Source organism: Catharus ustulatus, chromosome 23 (assembly GCF_009819885.2).
Source record: "Catharus ustulatus isolate bCatUst1 chromosome 23, bCatUst1.pri.v2, whole genome shotgun sequence".
NCBI lineage: Eukaryota > Metazoa > Chordata > Aves > Passeriformes > Turdidae > Catharus > Catharus ustulatus.
The window spans coordinates 2,713,197-2,738,737 of NC_046243.1; the positions used below are offsets into that span (position 1 = coordinate 2,713,197).

Here is a 25,541-nt window from a genome sequence, read left to right on the forward strand (position 1 = left end):
GCTGGGAAAAGCCATTGCAGTCCAGGTGAGTGTCAGTACATTTGTGGAGCCTTGTGCAGCTGTGCCATGGGTGCAGGTGTCACCTCTGGGACTGCTCCAGATGTGGCCAGGGCTGCACTTCTCTTCTGCAGCTGCCACAGGGGAAATCTCTTATTTCCAAAACTGGGGTGATCCATGTGAGAGAAGAGGGCAGGCAAGTGGGTGATTCTGGGTGTCAGCTGGGTGCACAGTGATTGGTATGATGAATGAGCTGTGGATGTTGGATTTTAGTTTCCCAAACGGGGCAGTACTGGCTGCTGGCCTGCTGGGGGGCACGGGCTGGGTCGGGTTGTAAATCCAAGAGGGGGACAGGAGGAGCTTATATTTATTCACTGGTCCGTTCCTGGCAGGGCAGGTGGGTGCCAAGGGAAGGTGGGGCGATGATGGGGGTGATGATGAGGTACTGGGCGGGCCCGACCATCCGCCGCCCCGGGACTGCGCTCGGAGGGGCCGGGGCGGGGCGAGGCAGCGAAACGAAAGCGAAAGGGGAGAGCGGATGCGGGGTCTGCGGTAGCAGGGACCGAGCAGGGAGAGCGGCCCCGGCGGTCAGGGCTGCCCTCGGGCCCGGGGCTCCGCTCGGTGCGGCCGCGGGATGGATTCGGAGGAGGTGAGGAAGGGCGGAGCTGCGGGCGGGGGCCGGCACAGCGCGGCTGAGACCTCTCCTATTTTTAGAACTCCTTCGTCCGGCTGCCCCTCAGTGAGGCCCCGCAGGATGATGGCTCGGAGAGCCCCGAACGGCTCCGGGAAGAGATCGAGCGGTGCAAGGTGGGTCCGGCCCCCCGAGGGGGGTTGGTCGGTCGGATCCCAACTATCCAGGTTCTGCCCGGTCAGCCCTCCCAGGAGCTCAGAGTGTCAGAGAGGAGTAATCTCATGGAGAGGAGAGCCTGTTAGAGGGTCCAGGCTCATTCCCAAAGGCACAGCCTGTGCTGGGGCTGGGTGGCTGGTGGGGATGACACTGATGCTGCTTCTCACAGGAGCTTTACCATGCTCTGGAGCAAGACCATATAAACCTACAAATGGCCAAGGAAGCTGCAGAGCAAAGGACACAAGAGCTGAAAAGAGAAGAAGAACTTCATAAAGTTTTGGTGCAACAACTGACTTTACATGGAGATGAAGAAAGAGCCCACCAGGTTGGTGCTCAGTGGATGTGTCTTAGGCTTGGAAGGGTGGCAGGGGGTGCAGGGGCTGTGTCACACAGGTCACTGCTCTGAGATCACTTGGGATCCTATGGAGGTTTCATGGGAAATACAAAGCCTGTGCAGTGCCACGGTGAGGGGAGGGTTGTCCTCAAAGAGGAATCAGGGCAGAGCTGCAGGCAGTCAAGACCAGGAGAAGGGGCTGGAGTGTGTGCCCAAGAACAGTGCTATGGTCAGAAGAGTAGTGTACTGCAGCCCCTTGTATCCTGGTGTTCCTTACTTCCCGCTCCTTCCTTCCTTCCAGATTTTTACAATAAAGGAGGAGAATAACAGGCTGATGCAGGAGAAGCAGATTCTGAAAAATAAACTGGAAGAACTGAAGAACAAGGCCCTCTGGAATAATCCTATGATGGTAACAGAGTGTGCATGGGCACTTGAGTCTGCTGGCAAGGGCACTGTGTAATGACTGGAACAGCTCCTGCTAGCAGGTGGCTCCTCTAGCAGGGCCAGGAGCTCTGGTCATGGCTTTGGGTTTCCAGGCACAGCCAGACATTAGGAGAGACTCTGCTGAGATTCTCCAGCCGTTTATTTGAGCCATGAGTTTATTTCTAGTCTGTTTGTCTAGATATGCTCCTGTGCAGGGTCTAGTCTCCTCCAGGTGTTGTCTGTACTTGAACCTAGATGTCGTCTTCCTTGCCGGAAAAGAAAGTGATCTTTAAGGGACTCACAGCAAATAAGGAGGACATGAACAAGCTGATGCTCACCCCACTGATCCACTACCCTCTGCCGGGGGGTTCAGCTCTCATCACCTTTGAGGAGGCAAAGGGTAAGTGTGAGAAGAGCACTGCTCCAGCCAGGTGTCCTCGATCATTTTGGGGCCTGCCCTGTGTCCCCTCCCTGTGCCAGAGTTTGGTGCTGCCCCTCTCCCTGCCTTGTGTGGGGCTGTGCCCCCTCCACAACACCTTTGCTGTGCTGTGTCCTGTCCTGGAAAGCACTGGGAGTGGCAGTCACTCCCCTGTGCTGAGGTCTGTCCCTGCTCACAGTGGCCCAGAGGATCATAGAGATGAGGGAGCACACGGTGGAGCTGAGCTGTGGGGAGCTGGAGGAGCTTGACCAGTGCAGAATGCGAGTGCAGGCAGTGCCCATGGAGCTCCCGCTGCCATCTGCCCTGGAGGTAGGGCCCGTGGGTCTCCTGCTCCTCATGCCATGGAGCTGCCCTGGGCACACTGCTTCCCCCATCTGAGCCTGCCTGACCGGGGCACTGCTCCCAGCCATGCCCAGCGCTGCTCCCCTGAGCTCTGGGGCCAGCCCTGCCCTGGCACTCACTGGCCCATGTCACCCACAGATCAGGCTGACTCCGAGCCAGAGGAGCATCCTTTTGTCTGCCTTGCCCAGCCTGGACATCACCAGGGAGGCACTGCTGGACAAGCTGGAGCTCTTCTTCAGCAAGAAAAAGAATGGGGGCAGTGAGGTGGAGAGCAGGGAGTTCCTGGAGGACTCTGACCAGGTGGTGATGACCTTCACACAGGATGGAGGTATGCTGAGGGGTATGCTGAGATTGAGTGGCTGGCAAAGGTGAAGCAGCCCAGCCTGCTCTGGGAGGAAATCTCCTGAGAGCAGATGAAGCTGTGTTTAGGGAACAGGGAACAGCCCCAGGCTGTCCTGCCTCCCCCAAAATTGTGCTGGTGTGGGTGAGCTGAGCAATGAGCTGGGCAGTGTCAGCCTTGGTGCCTATGACAGGGACAGAACCTCTCCTGGTTCTGGAGCTTACCTGGGCAGCTCAGGGCTTTCCTCTCCATCTGCAGTGGCAGAGCCGCTGATTGAAAAAGGACACATCCAAGTGCCCATTGGGAAAGGGAAATACAAAGTCAAAATCTCACCGTGCATGAGCGGAGACATCTCTAACCTGCAGGTAAGGGCTGTGCAAGCAGCACCGCCCAGCCTGGGCTGGGGCAGCACAGCCGGGAGGGCTCCCGGAGCCCCTCTCCCTGCCCTGCTCTGCTCTCACCCCCTGCTCTGCCCACAGCTGCAGCCCTCCCGCTGCCCCAGGACCGTGCTGCTGCTGGGCATCCCCGATGTGCTGAGTGAGGAGTCCATGAGGGACGCCCTGGAGATCCATTTCCAGAAGGCCAGCCGCGGCGGCGGGGAGGTGGATGCCCTCGCCTACGTCCCGGCGGGGCGGACGGGGCTGGCCGTGTTCGTGGAGGACATGGGCTAGTGCTGGCCGGCTGCAGGCCAGAGCTGGCCAGCCCAGTCAGCCTTACACGAGGAGCTCCGTGCGGCCGTTGGGCACGGGGGAAATTAAAGCGTCTGTTGGCAGCAGCCACCGTGTCTGTCGTGTCGGGGCCGGGTCGGGCCGTGTCCGGGCCGCGCTCTGAGGGGCCGGGCCGCGCTTCCCGCGGGGCCCAGGGTGGGGCGGCTCCGCTTTCGCTTTCATTTCCCCGCCGGGGCGGAGGCCGGAGCGGGGTCGGGGCCGCAGGGCCGGGGTGGGAGAGGGCGGTGAGGGCCCGGTGTGGCGAGGGGAGGGCAGACCCCCGCGGGCATGGCGGGCCGCACGCTGCGGGTGCGGGGCTTCCCCGCCGAGCTGCCTCCCGACAGAGCGGCCGACAAGCTGACCATTCACTTCCTGCGCTCCCGCAACGGCGGCGGCGACATTGCCGATGTGCAGGTGCTGCCCGGGTCCCCGCCCTGCGCCCTCATCACCTTCGAGGCACCAGAAGGTAAAGCCCGAGGGACCGTTGGGGGCCCGGCCTGTCCCGCCATCCCCAACCCTGCCTTCCCCTGTCCTACCATCCCCAACCCTGCCATCCCCTGTGCCACCATTCCCAACCCTGCCATCCCTTGTCCCGCCATCCCCAGCTCTGCCATCTCCTGTGCCACCATCCCCAACCCTGCCATCCCCTGTGCCACCCTCTCCAGCCCTGCCATCCCCAGCCCTGCCATCTCCTGTCCCACCATCCCTAACCCTGCCATCCCCTGTGCCACCATCCCCAACCCTGCCATCTCCTATCCTGCCATCCCCAGCCCTGCCATCCCCAGCCCCACCATCCCCTGTCCCGCCATCTCCTGTCCTGCCATCCCCTCTCCCACCATTTCCAGCCGTGCCATCCCCTGTCTCACCATCCCCAACCCTGCCATTGCCTCACCCACCCTCCCCTGTCCTGCCATCCTCTGTCCTACTGTCCCCTGTCCTGCTGTCCCCAGCCCCACCGTTTCCTGTCCCACTGCCCACAGCCCCACTGCTGTCCCTTGGCTGGGCTGACACAGGTTTGGGTGGCTTTTCCTACCAGTGGCCCAGAGGATCCTGAAGGTGAAAAACCACGTGCTGGCAATTGGAAGGACACAGTACCCACTGGAGGTGACGCTGTACGCTGCAGAGCTGAGCCCCGATGAGGTACTGAGGGGCCATGAGCCCCAGCTGCTCCCACACACACTCCTGTGCCTGGCAGACAGCTCGAGAAGGGAGCTTCACTCTCTCTTTTCATCTTAATTACACTTAAATCCATCTTCATTCATATTCAAATGAAGATTTTTTTTCTGTGTTAATAGCACAGGGACAGGCAGGCAGGCTGTGTGCTCAGTCATCTGGCATTTGTGCCTGTCAAATGAAGGGTAGTCAGGCTGGAGGGAACAGGCACTTTTCCCCAGTCCATCTGGTGCCACACAGGGGATCCTATTAATGCCTCTGCCTTGTCATCAGCTGGATGTACAGTGTATTGTTCCTCTTTCCTTCTCAGGAAAGCTTAGGATACAGACATGCTGGTGTCTAGGGAGCTCTGGAGAGTTCTCGCCTCTTCCTTTAGTCTCAAGATACTGTGGCAGTAGCCATGTCTTATGTTTTCATGTCTGAACCCCAAAAAAAAGGGCATGGGAATTAGCCTGGCCTTGCAGACGTTTTTGCAAGCCTGTGGTGCCAAAACTGCTTGAAACTCTCTGCAAGGGCAAAAGAACAACTGCATTTCAGATGCAGAAACAATAGTGGATTTCTTGGGTTTGGGCTTTTTTAAGAGCTCCTAGTGTATAGAAATGTGACCCTATCTCTGTGCATTTCCCCTTCCAATTCCTTGTTTGCAGAAAACTTTTGACAAGTCAAAAGGTGCACAGGGTCAAGGAGTTTCTTGGTCTGGGTCGTTCGGTGCTGCCTGTTTCAGGGTCCATCTCTCTTGAAAGTAGGATGCTGAGAGAGAGAGGTGGAAGAGTGTGTCATTTCTTCTGTCACAATAATTCAGGGGCCAGGTGCACTTGCCTTCTCCTGTGCCTTTGAAAGGGGTTGGGTTTGGTCCTTGCTCTCTCACTTCCTTGCTATCTACTTGCAGATCTTCATACACGTGTGCATGACAATTGACTATGGCAAGCTGCCCATGGGCAAAACCCTCCTGAGTGACTTACACAAAGACTACAGCAATGCACAGTTCAGCTTCGACCCAAAGAATATGCACTGTGTAGTCCAGGGACCGTTCACTGAGCTGCAGACCTTCAGCAGAGACCTGCTAGGCAGCCTGAACCTCGGGAGCCAAGCCAGTGGTGAGATCCTCCTGCCAGCTTCCAGCTGTGGGGCCAAAGAGATGGGAAAGCATGGTCACCAGCAAGTGCCTGACTCCACTGAGTCAGCACAAGAGACAGCAAAGCTGCCAAACTGGGACCAGGTGCATGAAACAGCAGCTAAAGCCCCATCACCTCAGAGCCCAGTGGCTGGGGAAGCTGTGGAACTTTTGGGGAAGCTGGAGAACTTTTCCCTAGCAATGGATTCAGATATTTACTTGTACATGCAGAAGTTCTGTGCTGCTGAGTACCAAGGTGTGCTGCACCAACATCACGTGGATGTGGTGGATGTCACTGGTGATGGTGTTGCTGTATTGTACCTCCAACCAGCTGGAGATGTGCCTGGGGACATGGGTGCCTTGCAACAGGCCCACCTGGCCTTGCAGCAGCTCTACCAGCAGCTGGAGGGCAGCCTGCGCAAGGAGAAGATCGCTAAGGAAGGGCTGGGAATGGACAGCCAGGCTCTCAGGGCTCTGACATGTGAGCTGCAGAAGCTGTATCCCCACTTGCTCTGCCATGAGGACGTGAAGCAGCTTTATATTGTTGGAAACCTTGTTGATGTGTCCCAGGCCAAGCAGTTCCTTCAGGATTCCGTCAGCAGGGGAGGTGCTGCACACACGGTTGACGCACTGAGCAGCTTCCAGCCCTCTGGCACCACAGAAGCTGCACAACACGTGGCCAAAGTGCCTGTGGATACTTCACCCATGAGACTTGGCTCAAGCAGGCCGGAGCTGAAAGGTGAATTTAAGCTAGCTGCCAACTTCAGTGCCCTGAAAGCTGACAGGTCTCAGGCTGGCCAGGGACTGTTGCTGAATCAGGACTCTCCACTGGTGGGACAGGTGCAGCTTTCTGGGAAACATCCATCAGAGACAGATGTTTCTGGTCTGAGTGACCCGAGGACACTGGCCCAGCTGTATCGGTCTCCCACACCTGTGACAGATAAAGTTCTGGGGTCAGCAGCAGAGCCTCAGCAGAACCCCACAGAAAGGGACCTTGTGGAAGGAGATGCCAGACCGCCAGGACAAAAAGTGCTGTTGCCCTTTGCAGGCAAAGAAAACAGCACTTCCCAGCATCCTGAGGACTCTAAAGGCTCAAGTCCCATTGGGCACCACCCCTACAATGGCATCTCCAGCATCTGTGATGTGACATGGACCTCTTCTCCTTCAGGCTCCAGATCCTCTGCATCCACACCTGTGCTGCAACGGTCCAACAGCTTCTCCCTACCCAGGGCAAAGGAAAGCAACAGCTCTGGAGACTGCAGCAGCTGGGTGAGTCAGGAGATAAGCCTGGACTCTCTGAAGTGGTTTTACCTGAAGGATGTGTGCCATGCCACTATTGATGAGCTGTGCAGGGCTGGAGGGGTGCACATCTCGGAGCGCTACGCTGGGCACTGCACAGTGCTGACACTGCAGGCAGCAGACAGGAGAAGGCTGCTCCAGGCTGCATGGAAGGTAGAAGGTCTTGTGCAGAAGTGCCCTGACTTGGTGTGTCAGAGTGTGAGCTACTCAGAGCTCGCTGTCAGTGGTCCAGATGACAGTGCCCTGAGTGAACTGTGCAGCCTCTTGCGAGGAAAATCCTTCCAGGTTGGACTCAGCAAAGACAAGTACAAGCTCTACCTTGCCTGCCCCAAGGAGATGCTGCCAGGAGTGAGTGAGGCCTTCCATGTGTTTTCATCCAGGAGGCTCTGTGCCATGAAGTCTTCATCCATGTCTCCTGCACCAGAGAATACAGGGAAATCAAGCCTCATCCAGTCAAGCAGAAGCCAGGACCCAGCCTCTCCTGGCAGTCTGAATTCCCTACAGCACCTGAACAGCAGCAGTAAAGTAAACTCTACAGATGATGTGCTCAGAGCTTCCTGGGGGCCAGAGGCAGAGGAAAAGAGGTCCCCCAGTCCTTGGAGGTTCCAGCAGGCTTGGGGGCAGGAGGAGGCCAGGGGCCGTATTGTTTCTGGGCCTGGGAGAGGAGGAAACGGCTTTCTGGGCTCTGCTCTAGGGGAAAAGCCAAGTCCTCCTGACCTGAGAGAGCCCCAGGAACAGCGGAAGACAAAACTGTCTCTGGGGGAGCCTGATACCACCCAGCTAAAAAAAGTCTTGCCAGACAAATTCCAGTTTGCAAGAGACAAGAGCAGAGGAGGCCACAATGAAGCAATGGGACAGCAGCACTCTCCAGTCCCTGCAGCTGACAGAGCTCCTCACTCTCTGCCCACCTGGCTACCCAGGGCCATGGCTGCTGAGCCACGACCAGCTGTGGCCCAACAGGCACCTGCAGCAGAGCCCACAGATCAGGGAAGGGCCCAGTTCCCAGGGGGCAGGAGCAATGAGCAGGAGGAGCCTAACCTGCCATCACAGCAGAGAAGAGACCCCAGCCTTGAACAGGAAAGCAGCACAGTCCCTCTGGGCCAGTGTGATGTTTGCCAGAGCTCAGGTGTGACCTGCCAGGGCCCCTGTGGCCACACCTTGTGCAGGGCATGTTTTGCAGCAGACAGTATGCAGCCAGCTTGCTGCAGATCCTCCTCAGCTGTCCCAAGCTGCAAGATCTCAGGGACACTGAAGATCTCCTCCCTGCCTCAGAGCCTGCCTGGATACTCTCAGAGCTCAACGCTTTACCTTGCTTACAGCATCCCTGATGGCGTGCAGGGGGTAGGTACCACCCCAGAGCTTCCCCATCCCACTGCAGCCTACACAGGGGGGGTCTCTCAGGGTGGTGTGGGGGGCAAAAGAGCATCCACAGCTCCCTGCCCTACATATAAAGCAGCAGAGCAGCAGAGGTATTAACCTATGAAAGGCAAAAAGCCACCAGGTTTTGGGGCAGCTTGCTGCTTCTCAAGAGCATGTGTGACCTCTGTAGCTGACAATGGGGACCATGCTCATCAGTGTAGTTTTCAACCTAGACAAATCTTAGAAATCCCCTCAGAGGCTCAGCACTCCAGCCATTGTTTAAAATGTCTTATTCCTCTTCTAAGGTTGGGCACCCTCACCCAGGACAGCCTTACAAAGGGGGGGATTTTTGTGCCTTCCTGCCTGATAACAAGGAAGGGCTGAAGACAGCAAAGCTGCTGAAGAAAGCATTTGATCGTGGGCTGACATTCCAGATCAAGTCCTGTGATGGAGAGGAAAGAGTAACCTGGGGCCTTATCCCCCACAAAACCTCCTGGGATGGAGGCCGAGACAGGTATGGCCCAGCTCATCCTAAGTTCTGGGTAGGGTTGTGGGTTTTTTAGCAATTGGAGGAGGAGAACCATGGGTTCCAGGTCAACAGATCCTGGCAGGGATGGCTCTTCCACCCTCCCACAGTGGCAGAGCTGGTGCCTCCCTTTGCTTCAGCTTGCAAGGCAGCTATGACAGGGCAGACCAGCCCCAGCACCCTCCAGGTGGAGCAAAAGCTCTTGCCCATCCCACAACCATAAGTGGTGTGGAAACCTCTAAGTTCCCCATGGACAAGAATTCTGGGCCCTGTTCATTTACAGCCTTTCCTGTGACAGTGCTGGGTATGAGCTGTGCCTGCAGGCAGCAGGACATCCCTCAAGCAGGACTTCCACTCTCTTCTATTCCTGCTGAAGGGCTGGGGCAAAACATAATGCTTCCCTCTCTGGTTTTGGCACTTCAGCAGGATTTATTTATTTAGTGCTTTCCTCTCTGCCCTGCAGGAATGGCTACCCAGATGCCCTGTACATGTATGAGATTGGCATAGTTCTGGATAAACTGGGCCTTGTGTGATTCTCCCACAGCCACAGCCTGTGGCTTCCCTTTGCCTTCTTTTCCTGCTGAGAAAACTGCAGCTTAACAGAAACAGCTCAGGAAGAAGCAAATGTTTGTCGAAGGAGCTCCTGCATTCCCCAGATGGAGCCAGAAATCTGCACAGTAGCAAAGAGCAGCACCTCTGTCCCATGCAGGCCTCAGTGCTTCCCAAAAACCCCAGCTCCTCTGGGATGTGTGTCCTGCCAGCACTCACAGAGCTGATTTCAGCTGGTTGCAGGCTGAGCCCTATGTGGTTTTCAGCAGCAGACACAAACCCGGGCAGGAGTCTGCACCTAGTCCAGCCCTAGCTTCCAGAAGTCTCTTCCACCAGCTGCTCAGCTGCTGTCCAGCTCAGGGATGAGCTGTCCTTAGTGTCAGCTCTTGTCACTGACAGCCCCATGCTCCAGCCCCTCCCCAGCACCTGCTCTGAGGCCAGCAGGTGACCTGGTGCTCTCTTGAGAACATTGACAGCTTTCTGCACCCACAGCAGCTGCCTCCCAGGGCCAGTCTCTATGCTGATAAATAAATAGGATTTATTCTCATGTTTGGTAGTGGCTGTTCATGCCTTGTCTTACCCTCAGCCCAGGCACCCACTTCAGCCCCACCTGGCTACTGAGACATCCAGATACAAAGTGCAGAGCCCAGCTAAAGGCTTCACAAACAAAAATCACCATGGCTACCCTCCAGGAAGAGTGTCAGGAACAGCACTCAAGCCAACAATCAACAGTTGTCCCTGAGAGCAGAGGCATCTCCTCATGCTGGGAGCATTACACTTTGTCAACTGAACCTGCCCTGAGCTGTGGGCAGAGGATTCACTACAACAGAAACCTGAGCAGCATATGTGGAAGGTTTTGTTATGCTTTTAATTAACATTTGAAACACATAAGGCATATGGTAACATTTGACAGAGGAGCAGTACACATTGTAGTCATGTAAACAGCAGTGGCACAGTTGTCTTCCGTCCAACTTGGTTACACATACAAAGCGAAATATATTTTTTAAACAAAAGATTTACTATGTGTCTGTAGGATGAGCATCACTCATATCACAAATCTGCAAATCAACACAATCAGACAGTACAGACCAGACCATATGCTGTAAGAGGCTCACTCAGAGTCTAACACGTTTCACCTCATGCTCATGTTCTACTTGCCAATAACACTTTGCCATCACGAGGGCTCAGCATACCAGAGACTTCAGGCAACCAGAGTGGTTTAACACCTATGGTAGCAGCCAGGATCCTGCACTAGCTGAAGCCTGACACACACACAGAGCTTTTTACTTCTCCCTGGCCAATCAATTCTAGTTTAATGCAGGTGTCTGAAACAAAGCATAGAGCTGAACTCCTTCCCAGAGCACTTGGCAGGGACCACACTCCTCTGTGCAAGCAGAGCCACCTCTGCTCCCTTCCCCTCCTGAAGTCAGCTTGCAACACAAGTGAGCTTCAGGGAGCCAAAAATGTGACAATCTCTGCCTGCTGATAGCAAAGGAGTTGCACTTTGTCCAAGGCCAGCAGCACCAGGCTGGGAGGTCACTACAGCAGTGACAGAAGTGGCACTGGCACCGAGCCCCCTGCAGCAGGCAGGGCCCTGGGTGCCTCCTCCACTCACCAACTCCTTACACTTCAACTTGGACTCCTCGTGGCACAACCTTTGAGTCAGACAATCAGTAAAATAAACATTAAATTGCACTTCTGGAATGGCGCAACCATTGAGTCAGACAATCAGTAAAATAAACATTAAATTGCACTTCTGGAATGGCATACATGATAAGTACAGGAATCTCCCAGTTCCTCAGTAGCACAACTTTGCCCTAAAGAAGCAACATTGAATGGGATGATTTTTATCCTAGGGTTTCATTTTGGTTTTTTTGCTTTGGTCCTTAGTATACAAACTGGCTGGTTAACTTGATTAAGACACTTGGAGTTGTTTTACATAGGTTCTATACTTACTGGCCCATTAAAAAAAAAAAAGTAAAAAACCAAAACACAACCAACCATACCCATCTAGACCAGAGCATTGAGCACGGGGCAGAGGATTACAAGGTTACATTTAATCTTGGTCTTCCTGTAGAAAACACTGTTGCTATCAAGAGACACAAAATAGCCAGTGCTGAACTCGAACAGGCAGTAACTGCTTGGCATTCCTGCCCTGATAAAGGCTTCAGGAATTGCTAGGTAGAAGACATGTGAGCCCAAAGAGAGCCAGGAGCTAGGATTGTTTCCAAAGAGCCAAGGCTGCCAAGGAACAGCTGATAAAGTCTCACTCAAGGCTCACTCTGGAGCCAAACAGCTGCCCTGGGAAAGACAAGGGCTTTACAACAGGTCTTATGGACTGGGGGGTACAGAACCACCAGGTCAGCCCCAGAGAGGCTGGAACACCTGGGGAGAGAACAGCTAATTCACAGAAAGTCCAACGACATCACCAGCATTCACAAAACAGAGCTATTAAGACTCAAAAGAGGGTTTTGGCAATACTTTGAAAGGCCAGAATGGAAAAGGCCCCAGTGACTTCCCAGTCATGTAGCAGAAGGCACCGAGATGCTGTTTGCTGTGGCACACAGGGCACAGGGTCTGTGAGAGCCCTGCCACAGCACCTGGCCCGAGGCCATCCACGTAAGGCACTGAGCACAAACCTCAGAGTAAAGCAGGGAGAGGATGTTACTGTGAAACACACCACAACAGCTTTCCTTCTTACCAGCCTGCAGAGCAGAAAGATGTGTAGGGCTTTGTGCCTTTCATCAAGGTGAAGTCCAGTTTCTCAGAGGAAGAGGTCCAGACTTTCTGTGTCAGCAATTTAGACAGTCCTTCTGTTTTCACATCTGGTAAAGCAGCATTTGACATTGCTGGATTCAATCTAAAGTAGCACAACGGGGCAGGTTGAAAGAGGCAGCAAGATTTTGGATTCAGAAAGGTAAAAAGTTGTGCTTGAGAGTTCCATCAGCCTGTGTTTATGAAGTTCAAGAGATGAACTGACAAGGATCTGTGAGAGGACTTCAGCACTCCTCTGAGGTTCTAGAGAACAGGGTTGTTGCAATATTTAAAGTTAGCCAGGGCAAGACCCCTGGAAGCTGTGCCTTTGCATTTTTAAAGAACTCTGACTGAGCCCAAGCACCTGAACCAAGCTGCACTGACAGACAGGAGTCCCACTGGAGCAGGCAGAGGGGGAAACCAGAGAGGAACCCCAGCCCTTTGTGGCATGGACTCTCTTGGCTGGTAGGGCTGTGGTGGGTACCTGCCCTCCTTGGGCCCTGGGCCCTCCCTGTGGGCTAGTTAAGCAAGATTCTAGTCTCAAGGTTTTGTTTCTGGAACAGGACTTCTTCCATGATGGGCAACTCTTCTTGGTGCCCTTGGGTTTACCATTTCAAATCCAAAATGAAGCCCAAAAGCCCCCCCACACCTACAATCCTTGGCAAGAGAGCACTGACAGCACCAGAGTTACCCAGGGCTGCAAGCAGGGAAGGACAGCATCATCCAGGACTCAAGGTGCTCACAGAGCTGGGCTTGGGTCTCTACAAAGCTCTGTTTCCAAATGCACACAAGCAAAGAAAAGTAGAAGTTCTGGCATAGAGAGGAGCATCCCAGGCAGCTCCTAAACCCTCAGTGCTGCAGCCCCAAGACACAGATTCAAGGGAAGAAGAGTCAAGCCCTGCCACAGCAAAGGAGCCAGGACACAACAGAAAACTGCTCAGAAAACTGCAGGTCAAGAGGCTTGACAGCTGGGCTGTTTGTCTACCTGCTACCCTGACAACAGCTTCACTAACCAGTGTGCCACAGGGAGAGCCAGCCCAGGCTACAGGACTGGCTCTTGAAAGTTCCTTCCCAAAAACTGCAACACCTCCTCAGTGCACAGGGCACTGCACAAAGCATTAACAGGGGACTATTTTGTTTCCATCTCAATGAAGTCCAATTCAATACTGCAGCCCTTGGAAATACAAAGACAAGGGTGAAGCCCTAACAATACCAACTTGGAGCCCAACATAATAAAGCACAGAGCCAACATCAATTGTTCCAGTCGTTTGAGACACAGTTGAGTCCTTATGGTCTCTAAAAATCAGACACTGATCAGACCTCTCTATACAATTTGGAAATAGAAAATGGACAGAAACAGGTTACCTAAATTAAACTTTCATTCTGTAGTCAGATAAAGCCCAGCCCAACCTGTCAGGGTATTTACTGACTGCAGAGAGAAGTGACTGCAAATAAAGTACGATATGCCACAGACTCCAAATTGCCAGGATGGTCAAGGCAAAAACAACATGAGCTGTTACTATCTGGCTGTGTTAGTGGCCTACAAAAAGCAGAGGGAATAGAGCTGGGTTACTGTGAACAGAAGAGAAACCCCTGCTCCAATTAAACTAGGCTAGCTGTGGTTATCCTTTGGCTGTGGAGGAAACATCCTACATTTGGCCAATCCTCTGCTGAACAAACTTCCCAAAGCTGACAGTGCAAATGCTTCAGCAGGGCTCAGTTTCTGCAGAGATATTCGGCAGCTGTTACAGTACACTGCACCATGAATTTACAGTGACAGGCTGTGCAGTTGTTAGTCACCAACTGCTTGGAAGGTTCAGCCTCACTGCCAGAGAAAAATAAGTTTAGTCTGGAAATTCAGTGGAGAAACAAGTGGTTAGAAAACAGTATGAAATAAACAGGCTTCAAAAGAGAGAGCAGGAGGCATATCTGGCAAAGGGTCAGTCACAACAAGAGCATGCAAACCTCATCTGAATGATAACCATGATGTTCTTGTACTGGTGAAAGATGGAAGATACTGATCTGTCCATTTCCTGGTCCCAAAGAGATCAGGGAGTTTAACCATGAATTCATAATCTGCATACATCTCTTCTCCTTAGTTCTCTGCTTTTTTAGATTCTTCCTTGGGTGCTTCAGGAACCAGGATGACTTTTCCAACATTCTTCTTTTCTTGCATCTGCCTCATAGCATCTGCCACCTGGAAGCAAAAGGAGTCTGGTAAGGCCCCCACCCACTGCAGAGTATCCATGCCCCTCCTGGGCCCCTCAACATCCTCAGACCAGTCTGAGGCATAACTGGGAGGCAGCTTTCCTGGCAGTTCAAGCAAATCTCAAGCATTCAGGTCCCTCTGCACAGGTGTGTTTTGGACAGACCTGGGCAACTACCCCAGAAGGTCCATAGGAAACCATCCTCAAGAATTCACACAGCACAACCTTAACACACACAGGGATGCTCTGCTCACACAAATGTGGAAATGCAGTGTGTGTCACCACAGCTTCCTCTCCAAAAGGAGGAATCCAGCTGCCTGCCAGGAAGACAAAGTCTCCACAGCTACACAAAACAATATATGCACAGAATTGTATCATTATTATCATTATTTTTAAGCTCCTGGGCCAGTCCTGGAATCAAAGCTTTCCTTAAGCCTTTGCATCAGACTAACTCTCATGTATGAGCACTGACTGATCATCACAGAGTTCTCTGCTCCCCTGCATCAAGTCCTGCCTCAGCACAGGATTCCCAAGGGAAGAGCCTGACTCTGCCTGGACACATCAATACAATAACCCTGAGCAGAGCAGAGCTGCTGAAAAACCTGCTGCTCCCTTCTAATATCCTCATTCTGCTTCACTGCCTGGGCTCTTTTGCACTCTTGGAAGGGCTGCAACAACCTTCCCATCTGTCTGCTTAATTACAGGGTACAGACTCTCAGGGCATACTGCAGTCTGCTGTAGAACCCAGCCCCCTCCTGGTTGCTGCTGCCCATGGAGCACAGCTGAGCACCTGCCCTGCTCCACAGGGACACTGTCTGGCATTGCCCAGCCCTGTGCATTGGAGCAGAAGAACCCAGTCACTTTACTCAGCCCTAATATTTTAAAAGGAATAAGGACTGAATGTCAGAGAACAGATGGTTATTAGACATTTTTAACAGGGTGCTCACTGTGTACCACTGCCAACCCCTGTGTTAGCCCTGACTCACCTGATCAAAGGGCCATACAGAGTCAACTTTGGGCTTGATTTTGCCTTGAGTGTAAAGGTTAACCAGCTCGGCTACAACACCTCCAAGAAGCTCAACTTCTTCATCCAAATATCCAAGATTGTAGCCACACACAGCCTTGTTCTGATTTATGAGCTGCAAGGCAGTGATGCTGAACTGGTTCCACCAGGTTTTAGCCATAGCCATGAGGCTCTTCTTCTGCCCAGTGATCAGGTTTGCTACACCTGAAAAGAAGGAAAGAGGAAAGCCACAATAAGTTGGAACACAACACCAGAGGCAACAGGAATCCCATGGAACAGCTCAGACCATGCACAGGGGGAACAGCCACTCAGCATAGGGAGGGACAAAGCTGAGAACTGGAGCACAGCAGAACCTGCCCGGACAACCTGCAATGGAAACAGGCACCTGCCTCAGCCTCAAGATATGCAGAATTTGGATTATCAGCACTCCTATGGCAAAAATGCAGAACAATTACTCTTTGACCCTCCTAAGGCAACAGCAGTGCAGCTAGACTGGAGTGCTGGCAGAGGGAAGAAAGGGTTACAAGTGACATCCAGCCAGGCAGGCAGGACAGCTTTCCCCTTCTCCTACAGCCCTGCTGCTTCAGGGGAATCACACACTGCAGTGGCTGGGACAACCAAAGCTGCACACTGGTGCAAGTGTCTGGAATCCCACTGGGGGTTGTGTGAGGGCTTTGTCTATGGGACAAAATCACAGTGTTCCAGGGCTGGGGAATGGAGAGATAAGTATTCAGTAGCCTCAAACCTCATCTCCCACACATCCTCTAAAAGAAAAGCAAGGCTGTGCATTAACTCAGCCTAGACAAAGCAGCTATGCCAGTATTCCTCCCTGAGGACATTCCAGTTTCCCCTGCAGGCACCAGCTTTTGCTCCAAGAGAGATTTCACCATGGGAGGGAAGAGCCTTGGAGCCTGTGAGCACAGCTCTGGGGACAAGACACAAATTCACTCCCCTCAGTGTTTCACCAAGCCAAAGGATCCTGAAGACCTTAATGAAATAACAGAACTACAACACAGGGTGCAGGAAGGAATAGTGATGGTCCCTGACAGCCATGCACCCAGACATGGAGCATTCCTGTGGGGATCCCATTCCACCATCACACAGAACCTGGGTTTGGGCAGCTTGCTCACACTCACCGTAATTGATGACTTTACCCATTGGCTTCAACAGGTTAAAAGCTTTGGCTGTATCAGATCCTCCCAGAGGGTCCAGGACAATGTCAACACCTAGACAGGGAATTGGAAGTAAACAGAAGCTTCTTTGCAATTGAAAGAAATGCAAGACAGTTGCAGAAGTCCTCCACCACATTATACCTTTGGGAGAGATTTTCCGGATCTCCTCTGCGTAATCCATCGTTCTGTAGTCAATGGGGTGAGCAACTCCGCTCTCCTTGAGGAAATCATGCTTGGAGGCAGATGCTGTGCCAAAAATGGTGACATTTTCTACAGTCTTGCACAGCTGGATGGCAGCAGTTCCCACACCACCTGAAAACCAGCAGTGACAAAGATTTAGAAGCAAACAGCCTCAGCAGTCAGAAAAACCTCTGAATAGGCAAATTATCCCTGCCTGTAGCAATCACACAGCACAGCAGCCTGGGGAATAGAGGCTCTGCCTGGTGAGGTTGATGCCTGGGACACACAGGGAGAGACTGACCCCAGCTGCTGGGAAATGGGGTCAGCACAAAGCCTGCATCTCTGCTAGGTGACATTTTGTGAGTCTAGTCCCATTCAAATAATTTTCTCACCCATGTGACTTATTCAGAAACTGCATGGTGTGAAACCAAGAGTCTCAGTATGGTCTGGCAAGAATTATTTACCTGCAGCCATGTGGATGAGGACACTCTGGTTGGGTCTCAGGTTCCCAAAGTCAAACAGAATCATGTAGGCAGTGATGTAGTTAACAAGAAGAGCAGCAGCTTCCTCGAAGCTCATCCCCTCAGGCATTGGGAAAGTCTGATTGACCGGCACATTCACGACTTCTTGCCAGAGCCCTGACAAAGCCAGGACCATTACCTTATCACCAACCTAAAATTAGAGGACAAAGTGGTTTGAAGCAAGCTCCCAAGGCTAGAAGAAGCCATCACGCCCGTGCTATGTCAGAGCTGGTGCATGCACACTGCTCTCTATGCAAAGGTCTGCAGGGACTGCAGCAGTCTGGACTCAGGCAGCAGAGCACAGCCTGCTCCTTCCTCACCCAGAGACTGCACCACAGCATCGCTCACCACAGATCTGGGCACACCCCAGGAACCTCAGACAGACCACAGGCACTCCAGGCTCTGGTTTTCTAGTAGTACCCAAACCCAAATTGTGGTTGCCCAAACCAACCATTGGATCCATGCTGGATCTTCAACAAGGCAAGAGGGATGAGGACCACGTCCTGCCCTCCTTGCTCAAGCTGGGAGAAGAAGTCTAAATACCAAAAAATATTACTTCTGGTTCTTGTAAGCATCATCCTGCCAAGAGGCAGGAGCCTTTGGGAAATACTAGCATCAATCATGGAAAATGCACGGCCAAACTTAGGGAAACCTCCCGAATCTAAAGCACACGCTCATCCTCAGCTCCTCCCCGCGGCTCCGACCCCTAAGCCCGGCCCGTCGGGGGGCAGCGGTCCCGGATTCCTGCCCGCCCTGCCCCTTTGTCCATGGCCTTTGTCCGGCCGGGTCCCCCGCCCGAAGGGGAGTCCCGGCCCCGGGACGGCCCCAGCGCACCGGGGAGCGGCGGGGCCGCGGGCAGCGGGCCGGGCAGGGGCGGGGTCGGTCGGAGCCGCAGCAGCGGAGCGGCTCGGGGCCATCGCTCCGGGCAGCCCTCACCTGTCGGTCGCGGACGCCTTCGCCGAGGGCGCGGATGGTGCCGGCGCACTCCATGCCGGGGCAGAAGGGCAGCGGCGGCAGCCGGGGGTACACGCCCTGCCGTCCCATCAGGTCGGCGAAATTGAGGCCGCAGGCGCGGACGCTCACCGAGACCTCTCCGGGCCGCGGGTCAGCGCCGCGCCGCGTCTGCAGCTTCACCTTATCGTAGCCGCCGTGCCCCGTCAGCACCAGCGCCCGGTGCTCGGCCGCCTCCTTGGGCGGCTCGGGGCCGGGGGCCGGCTCGGGGGCGGCGGGGGCCGGGGCCGGCTCGTCGGACATGGCGGTGCGGAGCGGCGAGAGCGGCTGCGGGAGCGGCGGCGGCAGAGCCTGGGCGCGGCCGGGGGCGGAGCGGCTCGGGCGGGGCAGCGCGGAGCGGCGGCGGCTGCGGGCGGGCGTGGCGGAGCTCCCGGGCAGCCCCCGCGCCGGCCCCGGGCCCGCTCCCCCAGCCGCGCCCGGCCCCCGCCGCCACGGACCGTCTTCTTCTCCATGCCGCCTTTTTTTGGCTTTTATTTTTCTTTTTTTTTATTTTCTTTTTTTTATTTTTTAGCTACATGATTTGGGTAAACGCTCTGCTTGCGTCCTTCCTGGAGACATGGTTGAAATGGCAGTTTTGCTGGAGCATCATTTCCCTGAGTTACTCCTACAATGTATAGTGCGGAAATCCTGACACTTGCGGAGGGTTTAGTGGCCGTGGCTCTGCTCGCGGCCCCGCGATGGCTGCGGGCGGCAGGGAGGAAGCAGGGGCTGCACACAGGTCGCAGGGAGGAGCAGAGTTCTAGTCTTGCTACTAAAGAAAAATAAATTAGGCAGCGTGTGCTGACAGATCGCTGGATCCAGCCTCTCTGCCAGCAGACATCAGCCTCCTCCGTGAGCTCAGCGCTCGGATTCCTGCTCGGTCCCATGTTGCTCACTCATCATCGGCAATGCCGATTCGGTGCCATTTTATGTGTGTAGAGCGCAGTGGAATCCACACCTCAGCTGTCTGGTCCTGGTGAACCCATCCCTAACCACCCGCAGCCACTGCAGGATGACTGCTCAAGCGAGCAAATCAAAGAGAACACGAAGCAGAAAAAAAATCCATGCCCAAAAAGAAAACGCAAACCACCTGGAGGATGGATAATCAGTGTGCTGGGAAATTTCTGTGTCATTCCCAAGCCAAGCACAGTTCCAGTGCAGGGCAGGGCACTCCCAGCTCTGTGACAGCTCTGGCTGGCCCAGGGATCAGCAAACCCTGGCATCTCCAAGGGCTTTGCTGGGCTTTGCTGGGTGCAGGAGCCCAAGCACGGGCTGCTGAGCTGGGCTGCGGGAGCTCTGCATGACTGTGGCTGTGTCCTGCAGGGCCAGGCTCCGGGATGGGCTGCCCTGACACTGACAGCTCTGGGAATGCTCAGGAAGAGGAGCACAAAGACAGGAAAGGAGGCAGGAGGACAGAGCTGGGGCAGGCTGCACATCAGGCTCTGCTGTGTGGCAGATTTATGGATGTTGGGGTGGCTGCAGTGGGAACAAGGAGGAGACTCAAGTCCAGTTGCACAACAGGAGCACAGTCTAGCTTCACCCTTTGTTTGCCATTGGTTTGTTCTGAGAAATACAGATGTGCCTTCCTGATGTGTGGGCATTTCCCACACCCCAGATTAGAAAGATGCAGTCAAAACAATCCTCTATCTCTATGGCTCCTCCTAGGAGCTTTCCTGGCCTTCCTTTTTCAGTGATTTATATTCACAGCTGTCAGGCTCTTGTGGTGGATCAAACATGCTGGTCCAAAGGGAGCCTCTATCAACCCCAGGGTTCAGGGGATGATCTCCAGTGAAGGCATTTGGGAAGTCAGATTCCTCTTCCACGAGATTTCCCAGCTTTGTGAAGCTCTGGAGCAGATTGGGCAGGACAGGGACATTTCTGCACAGTGGCAGGGCTCTGTGGCTGGGCAGGACACTCTTTCTGCCTTGTTCTCTTTCATGTTTCTGAGTCAGTTTTTTCTTATCAGCTCAGTCAGTAACATTTTTTCTGTAAATCCTTACCCACTTCACTTTGTGTCCTGCTGACACCTTTTCCAGGCATCACTGCTGGGGCAGTTTTCTCACTGTAGAGAAGCAGCAGGGTTAAGGTCAGTCCTGGCTTGCTGCAGCTCTGGAATTGGTGTGAGTGAAGGTGTTTTGGGGAGCAGCCAGGGAGGTGCTGGTGTGTGGGCATGGGCTGGGCATTTGCAGCTGGCACACTCTGAGCCTGCAGACCTGGGATCCCCAGCTCATCACAGCAGCTGCCCACTGGGGACAGGCACAGAACAGTAAGGGAGCATTAGCTAGAGAAAACTATTTTTCCCAGTGGAATTGGTGCTCACTGCTCTAGCCCATTTTCCAGCAAGCTCTCCAAATGTGAGCTTTTGCTGCCCAGAAGCACATGGCCAAGTGCCCTTCTGAATGGTGATTTACAGCCAGAGGTGGGTACAGGCCACCGAGGTAATTGTTCTCATTCTCTCTCTGCCAGACACTCAGCTTTCCAGCAGCCCTGCACCTCCCTGCAAGCTGCTGTCCTGCTTTTTCCAGCCTCCTGCAGTCCGCCCTGATCCCCTGAAAGGGCTTGAGGAGGATGTGCCACAGTAGGAGCAGTGCCAGCTCCCCTGCCTGGCCCTTTGTTCCTTGTCTTTTAATTTCTACAAAGGGTTCTAGCAGTCCCTCTCTTCTGCTCTCAAGGGCATTTTAACAATGACCAGGCAGAAGATAATAAAAAACCAACCTGGCAGCAGTTTTCTCGTCAGCAGGCAGCTGCCTGTGCCAGCTCCCAGGGCTCTTTGAGGACAGAACCCCAGAGGCTCAGGCCCACAAAACCCTTAGCTCTCAGGGCAGGGTTCCTGAGACCCCTCTGGTGGCTGCTGGACATGGGGGGGCTCCACACCTGGTGTTCCCATTCCAGCTCTGGCCCTGACCTGGTGCCACCATCCCCCTCTTCTGTTCTGCACTCCTCGAGCCCCCTTGCTCCCTGTCCCCCAGCTACAGGCCAGGGCAAGGCTTGGGGAGCAGCTGTGGGGCTGCAGTCAGCTCCCATGGGGTGCCAGGGTCCACACACACTTTCAGGGCTCTACAGCTGGGTGTCCTGGCTTTAGAGCAAGTGTTGACCTCAATCCATCTACCTGGATTTGTTGGGAACTCAAGAGAAAGATTCTTCCTGCCTCTGTTCTGCATTTTCTTCACCCATGTACGCAGCGTGTTGGGATGCACAGTGAGGAAGACACAGACAGGATGTGCCACCTGCATCACACATACCAGGAATGCTGTGCCTCCTGGGTGACACTGTGCCTGTATCACAGTAAATTACATTTAGATTTGACAGGTAGAGCAGCAGGAGGAAGAGATCTGACACAACCCCTCAGACATACCTGCCACTCACAGCTGCAGTTCCCTGCGCTGCTGTTTTGATCACAGGGACAAATTGAGGCAGTTGTCAAGTGCTAACTGAGGCTCGGTGGATGGGGGCTCACTCCTCACACTGGCAGCAGACTGAAGAAATCCTCCCAGCACAGAGCATCCTTCCCACACTGCATGGACTGTGGGAATTCTCCAGCCCCTTCCCCTGCACAGCCCCGGCAGCAGAGGCTGTGGATGTGCAGCACGAGCAAATGCCACGGCTGGCACGAGGCCAGTTTCAGGTGTGCACAGAGCAGCATCCCACTGTGTGCTCTTCTGGAAGGAGGCACTTTCTCCACTGCAGTCCTTGGAGAAATTGTGTGAAATGAGAATCAGCCTCCTTAGCTTCAACCTCATGTCACAGCATCAATAATTTACTGACAATTATGGTCCCAAAATTACAGGCTTAGCACATCCACATGCTGTGCATCCATGAGAATCCCATTATCTGGTCAGTGTGTCTTACCTCACTGAAAACACACAGCCTTGCCTCTGTGTGCTGAGGCTTTTTGGGGTTCAGCAGGCAGTGCTGGGCAGTGTGGCTGTGTCTTGGCTGGGTTTCTGTGCTCCATCACCATCTCTGCTGCTGTCCAAGGGCCCTGGCTCCTGCCAGGTTCTGCCACTGCTGTGTTTTGGCAGCGCCAGCTGCTTGGTGTTCCCCCAGCTCACCCCAGGAACATGAGCAGCTCTGCAGAGAAAAGCAAGGGTGGGACTGAATCACATCAGGACACAGTGGTGGGTCTGCAGAGGCAATACCCTCACCTGAGCCCAGCCCAGCCTGGCTGGAGCAGCCCCATCCCTCAGAGGCAGCAGAACCTTCCCACCAGGCTCAGCCCCACAGGCACAGACAGCCGAGAGGATTCTGCCTCACTGTCCTGGGCCTGCAGAAAGGAAGATTCTGAAAACTGCTTTTCCTCCAGTTTGTGCTTGGGATATGCAATTCATTTTGAAAGGTTTGCCCACCCTGCCTCCACCACTCTCCACATGAAAAAGAATTGCAAAACGGAACATAAAATCAAATGTGAAGGCAGTGGGGATCACTCCTGCTGCTGAAGAAGCCATTTCCACTGAGCACCTCTGCCAGGGAACACTCAGCTGGGCTTGCTCCATCACCCTGAGAGCCAGGGCTGTGTGCTGGAGCTGGAGCCATGCAGGGAGCCCTGGCAGAAAGGGAGGGATGGGAACGATGCGTGGGTGCTGCACTGCCTCCACACAGAGTGAGGAGATAGTGAGAGTGAGAGCAAGGGCAAGGCCAGTGCAGCTCTGGGAGCTGCAGTCCAAGTAACTGGATCCAGCCCAGGACAGAACATGTGTGGCAAGGAGGTTTCTACATCCAAGAGGGCAGAATCAGCCATTTTCCTCCTCCCACCCTAAATCTCTTTTTATGCCTTCATGCTGCAGTGCCCCTCCAAGGAGCCTCCTGTTCCTGAGGAGAGTGACCAGCTGTGGCCAACCTGTGGAGCCCCCAGGACCCCCCATTTCTCTCCAGCTGCTACTGAGCCTGATGAGCCCTGAGGACAGATGTCTGGAGAGAGAGAGGCTGAGAAAAGGGAGCTGCTCACCTCCAGAGGAGTGCTTCAGAGGCTCCAGATCACTGTCTCAATACAGAGAAATCCGCAGCAGTAATTGAGGCATTGTGCTTCCTCAGCCTCTAGCACACATGCTCTGACTGCAGTCTTTCCAGCAGAAGCCCTGGCAGTTGAATTCCTCCTTGCTTTAATCCCTGAGATTGCTGAAGGATGCTGCTTTCATCTGATAGCATTTATGGACTGTTATAATGAGCTTTGGCTTGCTGAGATAAATTAAATTGCTCACCCAGAGGTGCAAACTTCATTAATGCCAGCAGTGAGTCAGATCAGTGCTACTCTAGCCCAGAATGTAAACAGGCTGGACACATGAAAGGGGATTTGGCTGGGATTTTTTTTTCTTTCTTTTTTTAACCTTCCTAATTGCTGCTGATTTGTATTCTTTTGCTGCATCTCTACTGCTTTTCTACCTCTTCATCTTCTAGGGGAAAGCATCAAATAACACACTACTCTGGTCTGAATGATTTTTCTCTGATTATTCATAGTTAGCAATACTCTACAGCTTGAACTGGACAATTTCTAGCTGTCCAAAAGATATTTAAGACTAGATCTGGTGAGACACTAAAGCGTGTCCCTTATTTCTGTCCCAGGCTGGGAAATAAGACATTGCACACTGAGACAAATGTCAAAGAGAAGATGAGTAAAAAGTGAAAAATCATCATAAAAATCCAGGAAATTGTCACTGCATGGTGTGACGTGCAGGAGCTCTGTCCATGACCCCAGGGTGACACCAGTGCACCTCTCACCAGGTGTATCTGTGCTTCTTGCACATGTGACAGACTACAGGACATTGCTCACCCAGGAATTCACTTGTTCACCACGTTTGAGGTTCAGTCCAGAGCCTGTGGTTGGCTGTCCAGGACCAAACTTTGGGGCTTTGCTTTCCAGAGCAAGATGTCACAGGCTCCAGGTTTCAGGCTCCTTCAGTGAAAGTTGGTTTCTCACTGTATATTTTCCCAGTGCAGGATGTCTTCCTGTTTCTTTGTATGGGAAATGGCATAAATATAACACAATGAAGTTAATTCATAATAACAATTAAGACCCCGAGAGGGTGGATCAGCAAGGGAGGATCCAGCCACTGGGGAAGCACTTCCAGGAGCAAATGTGTGAGAGCCATCTGTCGCCTCTCCACACGCAGTGACAGTCACAGCATGTCTCTGTAGCTACTCAGAAAATTCACACCATGATGAAGGGTTGTTGAATACACTCTGCAAGTGCTGCCTGCCAAGGGGTGCTCTGCACTGAAGGGGATGTGAGGCTCAGCAGTGATGGTGCCCAGCAGCTCTGAGCAAGAGGGGCAGCTTGCTGCCTCTCCCTGTCCTGAAGGAAAATGCAGCTGTTGGATTTGCACAGGTCTGAGCACTCCCTGCAGAGAGCGTCGTGCCTCCACTGAAGCAGGGTTTCTACAATCTGATGGCTGGGAGCAAAAACCTAATTCCTACTGAGAAACGTGGTAAAGAGCTGTCAGAAAGGGCACTGGCCAGGGGAAAACCTTGCTGCAGGTGACACTGATGAATACCCTGCACTTCTTTACCTGCAGTCACAAGACAATGAACTTTTCTTTCCATTCTTCTGCATAGAAATGAAGTGACGTGTGCACATATAAGGAGGCAAAAATTCACTACAGGCCTTATAAAACCTGTCACAGTGCTGCACAAGCTCCTTTCCCCAGGGAGGGTTGGAGGAAACAAGCATGAGACAGTCACTCATCATTTTACTTAAGACAAAGCTGGGAGGCCCAGGAATGCTGCAGCAAAACCCACAGCAAAGCTGCAGAACAAAGAACTGACTGAACCAGCTCCTGGCCTACAAAATGCAGGGATCAGATCACTTGAGGACAGGAGCTGCAGGGATTCCAGGACTACCTCACCTCCTGGGACCACCTCATTCCTTCAGCTTTCAGGTCTTCTCTGGTATGTGATGATGAGGTGGGACCTGAATTCCCATTGAGGCAGCTGAATGTGCTGCAGACACACCTTCAGACCTGCTTGCACTTGGCTCCTATCCTAGGGGTGCATCCTGAGACCTGGTTCCTGCGTGGCTTGTGACTACATGGAGGCTTCTGGCTCACCAAAGCACTGACTGAGGCTGGTGTGTCCCAGGGGCTCGGCTGGCAGGGTGTCAGAAAGCCAAGAAGCACCTGAAACCCCTGGGTACCTGCATGGCAGCCCCCCATGCCTTGCACCCTGTCTTTGCTCTTTACTCGTCCTAACACCATGCACAGCACCAATATTTATACACAAAAAATGACTGTGATTTCAGCAAAAGCAATCTG

The 25,541-nt window shown here is 53.6% G+C and overlaps 3 protein-coding genes across 3 annotated transcripts; 2 read left to right on the forward strand and 1 right to left on the reverse strand.

The window, feature by feature from the left end:
- The first annotated feature begins 29 nt into the window (after nucleotides 1–29).
- Nucleotides 30–3,497, forward strand: IFI35 (interferon induced protein 35). Its single transcript, XM_033078731.1, has 9 exons — nucleotides 30–646; nucleotides 712–804; nucleotides 1,014–1,169; nucleotides 1,480–1,587; nucleotides 1,857–2,001; nucleotides 2,219–2,349; nucleotides 2,521–2,710; nucleotides 2,981–3,087; nucleotides 3,202–3,497. The coding sequence occupies exons 1-9, from the start codon at nucleotides 632–634 to the stop codon at nucleotides 3,391–3,393; spliced, it is 1,137 nt and encodes a 378-aa protein (XP_032934622.1). The 5' UTR covers nucleotides 30–631; the 3' UTR covers nucleotides 3,394–3,497.
- Nucleotides 3,498–3,717: 220 nt separating this feature from the next.
- On the forward strand, nucleotides 3,718–9,966 carry LOC117006273. Its single transcript, XM_033078649.1, has 5 exons — nucleotides 3,718–3,895; nucleotides 4,466–4,569; nucleotides 5,492–8,356; nucleotides 8,680–8,888; nucleotides 9,364–9,966. The coding sequence occupies exons 1-5, from the start codon at nucleotides 3,718–3,720 to the stop codon at nucleotides 9,431–9,433; spliced, it is 3,426 nt and encodes a 1,141-aa protein (XP_032934540.1). The 3' UTR covers nucleotides 9,434–9,966.
- A 330-nt stretch (nucleotides 9,967–10,296) lies between these two features.
- Nucleotides 10,297–18,561, reverse strand: VAT1 (vesicle amine transport 1). The gene is made up of 6 exons (XM_033078748.2): nucleotides 18,244–18,561; nucleotides 17,251–17,458; nucleotides 16,748–16,918; nucleotides 16,571–16,660; nucleotides 15,397–15,638; nucleotides 10,297–14,400 (listed from the first exon to the last, which is right to left on the reverse strand). Exons 1-6 carry the CDS (start codon nucleotides 18,559–18,561, stop codon nucleotides 14,299–14,301), a joined length of 1,131 nt encoding a protein of 376 aa, XP_032934639.2. The 3' UTR covers nucleotides 10,297–14,298.
- Between the last annotated feature and the right edge of the window lie 6,980 nt (nucleotides 18,562–25,541).

Coding starts and splice junctions, on each gene's coding strand:
- VAT1 (XM_033078748.2), bottom strand. CDS start 18,561: ATGTCCGACGAGCCGGCCCCGGCCCCCGCCGCCCCCGAGCCGGCCCCC. Junction 16,919..17,250: donor CCTCATCCACATGGCTGCAG/GTAAATAATTCT, acceptor GCTGGTTTTCAG/GTGGTGTGGGAACTGCTGCC. Junction 16,661..16,747: donor CCGGAAAATCTCTCCCAAAG/GTATAATGTGGT, acceptor TTCCCTGTCTAG/GTGTTGACATTGTCCTGGAC.
- LOC117006273 (XM_033078649.1), top strand. CDS start 3,718: ATGGCGGGCCGCACGCTGCGGGTGCGGGGCTTCCCCGCCGAGCTGCCT. Junction 3,896..4,465: donor CACCTTCGAGGCACCAGAAG/GTAAAGCCCGAG, acceptor TTTTCCTACCAG/TGGCCCAGAGGATCCTGAAG. Junction 8,357..8,679: donor TCCCTGATGGCGTGCAGGGG/GTAGGTACCACC, acceptor TCCTCTTCTAAG/GTTGGGCACCCTCACCCAGG.
- IFI35 (XM_033078731.1), top strand. Junction 805..1,013: donor AAGAGATCGAGCGGTGCAAG/GTGGGTCCGGCC, acceptor TGCTTCTCACAG/GAGCTTTACCATGCTCTGGA. Junction 1,588..1,856: donor TCTGGAATAATCCTATGATG/GTAACAGAGTGT, acceptor ACTTGAACCTAG/ATGTCGTCTTCCTTGCCGGA.